At 39.1% G+C, this 5,818-nt stretch overlaps 1 protein-coding gene across 1 annotated transcript in view; it reads right to left on the reverse strand.

Moving 5' to 3' along the window:
* Positions 1-3,537: 3,537 nt before the first annotated feature.
* Positions 3,538-5,818, reverse strand: part of LOC149151213 (peptide-N4-(N-acetyl-beta-glucosaminyl)asparagine amidase A-like) — a 3,285-nt gene continuing 1,004 nt past the window's right edge. Inside the window, exons 2-3 of the mRNA XM_089443094.1 lie at positions 5,570-5,703; positions 3,538-4,276 (exon numbers count right to left, since the gene is read on the reverse strand). Of these exons, the coding sequence (XP_089299220.1) occupies positions 3,538-4,276; positions 5,570-5,703 (873 nt within the window). The remainder of the gene's footprint in view (positions 4,277-5,569; positions 5,704-5,818) is intronic.

A 5,818-nucleotide genomic window follows, 5' to 3' on the forward strand; every position in this document is an offset into this window, starting at 1 on the left:
TGTGCAAAGGGTTTTTTTCAACTTTCCTCCTTGTAGATCAATGGATGGATCTTGTGGACGAAGCGTTACAGCTGGTAAAGGCTGCCATTTTCAAGACGCCACTGGAACCAAAATAAACTGCGTAGCCCGACTGGTCCTGATAGCTAAGCCAGGCTCTTGAATGTTATAATGTCCAGGTAGAAGATGATGAGGATGATCCGTGAAACGTCAATATTCCGAAATCAGAGGGGAGCCGTGAATTTTGTGGACCTGAAATCAAAGATCCAAATAGCACAACACCGTTGAAAATGGGACAAGCTAATATTGGAACAGAAAACAAGCCGAAGTATGCAGTGCTTGGGGACTATTGGGATGATGCCATAGTGGAGAATGTCGTCGAATTGCTTTGCGAATATCAAGATTTATTCCCAACAAAAATCATGAAGCTAAAAGCGATCCTAGGAAACCTGGGAATGATGAAGATAACATTGAAGTCATATGTGAAACCAATTATGCATCAACCCTACTGATTGAACCAAAAATATAAAGCAAAGGTCCACGAAGAACTGGACAAGATTCTCAAGTGGGAATCATTGAACCAGTCGAGGAGTCCGATTCAGTAAGTCCGATGGTTGTGCAGGAGAAGAAATAGAAGGGTGAGATATCTCAGGAAGCTCAATGATGCCTGCATTAGCGATCCATTTCCAACTCTGTTTACAGATGAGGTACTGGAAAATGTGGGGGGGGGGGGGGGTAGGAAACCTACTCCTTCACGGATGGATTCTCAGGATACCACTGGATAAAGATCGCGTCAGAGGATAGGAGTAAAATGGCATTCGCCACTCAATGGGGTTGCTTTCAATACACAGTGATGCCCTTTGGACTGAAGAATGCGTTGGCGATATTTTCACGAATAGTGCTAGTGGCATTCAAAGAATTTATACACAAGTTCTTAGAGGTCTATCTTGATGATTGGACCATGTTTGGACTAGCTAAGAAGCACGTAGTGAGGTTATGGTTGATGCTAGATACTTGCCGCCGACACCAGATTGTGCTAAACTTAAAGAAGTATGGTTTCCTTGTCCCATTCAGGAACCTGCTAGGCCATGTGGTCTGTAAGCAAGGCCTGATGGTCGATCTAGCAAAGATCGCCATCATACTCAATCTACAAGCACCGCGATGTGTCAAACAACTATGTGCCACACTCGGAAACACGGGCTACTATCGGAAGTTCATCAAAAACTATGCCCAGATCAAAAATCTGATGGAACAATTGTTGAAGAGGGATACAACTTATTGCTGGAATGAGGAATGCAACAAAAGTCTAGAGGCACTCAAGGAAAAGATGGAATCAGCCCCTATATTGGTCTTTCCGAAATGGTACATCAAGTTTCATGTGCATGTCAACGCATTGTGTATTGCATTGGCGGCGGTACTTACTCAACTAGGAGCAGAGGGAATTGACCACCTGATTGCATTCGAAAGTCACCAATTGTCAAAAGATGAGAAGAATTACTCCACTACCGAGCGCGAGGGATTAGCGATGGTATATGCACTTCAAAAATTCTGCCACTATCTACTTGGAGGACACTTTAAGATGTATACTGATCACTTGACGTTAAAGACCTAGTGAACAAGCTTGTGTTGGGGGGGAGATTTTTAGATGGTTACTATTATTCCAGGAGTATGACTTTGACGTCTTCGTAAAGCCGGGATGTCTAAAAGCAGGCCCAGATCACCTGTCACGAATTGAGATCGACGAAGAACCCACAAATCTAGAGGACGGACTCCTGGATGCTCAGCTATATGCGGTGCACGTAGCGGATGGTCACTTTGAGGATATAACCTATTTCTTAACTACAGGAACTGCATCATAGGGATATTCTATTTAGCAGAAGAAGGAATTGGTGATACGCGTAGCAGACTTCACCGTGATTGCAAGACACCTCTACGAAATGGGCAATGATGAAATATTGTGTAGGTATGTCTCGGAGTTCGAGCGAGGACAAATCCTGGCTGAAGCACATGGGGGGGTTGCTGGCGGACATTATGTAGGTCGCGCCACAACCCAGAAGATTCTTTGCACAGGATTATGGTGGCCACTTTGCACGAGGATTCGAAAGCGTACTACTAAGCCTGTGACATATGTCAACAGACAGGGAAACCATCGTAGAGAGATGAAATGCTGCTCCAACCATAGATGACGCTACAACCATTCAAGAAATGGGCAATCGATTTTGTAGGACCTATCGAGCCACGAGGGAAGATGGGCACACACTATATCATCACCGCGAAAGATTATTTAACTCGATGGGCAGAGGCATAGCCAGTTAAGGATTGCATGGCTGCAACAGCTGCGAAGTTTTTGTTTGGGAATGTACTAACAAGGTTTGGTTGTCCCAAAACTCTCATGAGTGATTGGGGAATCCATTTCCTGACTGAAACAATCAGCACACTCATTGAGGAATTCCAAATACATCACCAACAGAGGACGCCATACCACCCACAAGAAAATGGGACCGTTGAGGCATTCAACAAAATCTTGGAGACAACATCGACCAAGGTCTATAATGCATGATGAAATGACTAGGACTTGTGCATCCATATTGTGTTATGGGCATACCAAACCACGTGCGAGAAATTGACAGGCCAGACATATTTTCGATTAGTCTATGGCAAGGAGGTCGTTATGCCTATGGAATATATTATGCCTAGTCTGTGGATCGAGGCAATCATAGGTATAGCAGACTGTGGGGCTTTGGAGGAAAGGCTCGCATAGCTAGAGGAACTAGAAGAGGAATGGTTTTTGGCTGGATTCCATCAGAAAGTACAAAAGCAACACGAGAAAGCATGGCATGATCGCCATATCAAGATGCGCACCTTCAAGGAAAATTATCTAGTATTTCTATACGACAATAAGTCCAAGAAATTCCCTGGAAAACTCCAAATGCATTGGTTAGGACCCTATTTCATCAAAGAAGTTACTAATGGGGGTGTAGTTTAACTTGCCAAACTCAATGGAGACCCCTTCCTGGGTTGAGTGAATGGTAGTCACCTGAAGCTCTACACGGGCGGCAGGTCACCTGACTAACCCTTCAAGGGATAGTCTCACTACTCCAGCCAATTGAAAGAGAGCGTTGGATGGTAAAGGAATCTATGGGAAATAGGCGCGAGTACCAGGCTACTTGTTGATTTGACAAGATTGTGGTCACCCTTGTCAAAAGTCACCCTATTTTTTATCTTTCTATCACGGATGAATCCATTTGGGTCATTAGGATTGAGATGTTGGTTCAAGCCTAACGGATGAGAAATTTGAGCTGGCTAAAGGCCTTCTAATTGTTTTTTATTATTGCAAAATTATATTGATAATTCATAGGTTTTAATTTCAAAAGCTTGAAGGAATTTGAAGAGAAGGTATAGAATTTCTTTGTGGGATTTTATCCCAAGTGCTGAGTTGATTGCTTTAACTTGCCAGGAATAGTAACCTTGAGTGCTTTGATAATTGTACATCTATTGGGTACTGGTGATCGAACCTTGAGTGCTTTGATAATTGTACGTCTATTGGGTGCTGGTGATCGTATCGTCTCCCCCTACATTTTGATTATTATTCAGAGAGCTGAAGAACATTCCACTAGAGTCAACAATGGATACATTTTTATTAAGTGCATTTGAAACATTTATTACAGCCATAGGAGCATTGAAATCTAAATATAAAGTGAAGAAGTCATCAACTTCAGAGGATAATTCTATTCCTGTGGCTGCCTCTACAATAACCTTACTATTGGTTGCTATCATTTGGTTCACAATCTGTCGCTCTCCAAGTGCTTGAAAAGTCATTAAATTATCATACGTGAACTCTTGCGAAGTATTAGTAATGAGCTTGCCATGAGAGGATTCTACCCAGCCAGAGGAAGAGATCCTCCTATTGCCAAATGTGTGAAATGATCCATCCAGCTCTTTGAAGTTTGACACCAGAGACAACTCCAACTCCGGCTCCTCGTGTCCAATCAATTGCCCTATGATTGCACTGCTAGAGTTCTCATCAAGCCACAGGTGCAAGTTCGCATCTATAAACCAAACATCCAAAGCATTGGTCACGCCGAAACCGAATGTGTGCTCTTTTCCATCCAACAGTTCCCCCAAAAAGGGTGTAACCTCAATCTCATAACTAGGCAGATCAAATGTCCCAATACCAACCAAAGGATCCCAGAACTGTGTATCAATCCCTCCTGTATAAATCACAGGAAAAGGCCACACAACACCTACAAGGACCCCATCGATAAAGGCCACCAATTCTCTAAAAGGCCCATTACCAGGTCTAGTCAAATTATTTGCCTCAATATACACATTGGGGGGGATGTTGTACCAGAACTCATATTTGCATTAAATTTTAAATCTAAAATCACTCACTTTTATATTATATAATTAAACAAAAACACAACAATAAATTTAAATTGTGTGATTAATAAAATATAGTATAAAACTTAATGATACATCAATTATTTAAATTTTAAAATCATTTAAGAAAATAAATTTAACTAAAATAATATTAATATAAAATTAAATTAAACTAAATAAAATAAAATGTAACAGAAGTACTAATATCCAATTATATTTAGTAAACATCCAATTCAATATGGAAAATATATTCAATAGTAAAAACAAAACCTAATAAATGGAAAACATATTGATAGGTGTAACATAACACAACCATTTTGAGAAAACGCCATAAATTAATGGAGAAATTTAACTTAATAATAAGAGAGCCGCAGCCATGAAAATTTGGTTTGAAATTGACAGGTTAGAGCCACTAATTTTAAAACTTGAAAGAGATAACTTGTTCCAAAGAAACAAAACACTTAAACCACACTATCTAGGTCCAGGGCAAATTGACAACTCGGTGTTGAACAACGAAAATGGAAAATTTAATTTTAAATATAAAATCATTGTTAGTTTTATATTGTTGTATAAGTTAAAACGTGTTTTTTTCATTATGCTATCGTAATTAAACAAATAGGTAGTTTGTGTTATTACTAACCTATTAATTATTTAAATTTTAAAATAAATTAAATAAAATAATATTAATTAAAAAATTATTAAATTAAACTAAGTAAAGTTAATAAAAAACAAATGTAACGAAATTATTTAAAATGTATGGTAATTTGCAATTCAAGGGAAAAATATATTGAACTGTACTTATAAAAACAAAATCCACCAGACAAACTTACAAGCTAGGATGAAAACATATTTATAACTTAAAAGTATATTATAAGATATGATGGAAACATATCTATAACTTAAAAGTATAACCAAAATCAACCTAAGAAAAAGAATAACTAAAATCATATTTATAACTTGTGATTTGAACAAATTCGTCCACAAAATTTTAGAAATATTAAACTTGAAAAACCCACAATAAATTTGATATATACAAACATCATTGCAATGGCTGAAATGAATGAAAAATAAACTACCATAGAGAAGAACAGAGCACAAATGAATTAATATAATGTGTACCTAAAATTAAATTGAACAAGCCATTACTCATCAGAGAGAGCAGTGACTATTTTGGTATTCGCCACTCGCTCGCCCTTCCTTTGCAGTTGTGAAGTTTTTTACGCCAGCAGTGGATGATCCAATTGCCTCGTCCCCTGTCACATACATATGAACTGACCGACTTTGCACAGGCATAGGCACAGGCTCGCGCATGTGCATAGGCATAGACTGAGATTCACGCATACCAGACCAGAACAGACACAGACACGTGCATCTACAAAGCAACAAATGAGACTCAGGCATATGCACAGGCAGAGGCTAGAAACAAAAAAACAAAAGGAAA

The sequence above is a fragment of the Pinus tabuliformis genome, chromosome 9, assembly GCF_031772625.1.
Source record: "Pinus tabuliformis cultivar Carrire ecotype Pingquan chromosome 9, CPIR1, whole genome shotgun sequence".
Classification (NCBI taxonomy): Eukaryota; Viridiplantae; Streptophyta; class Pinopsida; order Pinales; family Pinaceae; genus Pinus; species Pinus tabuliformis.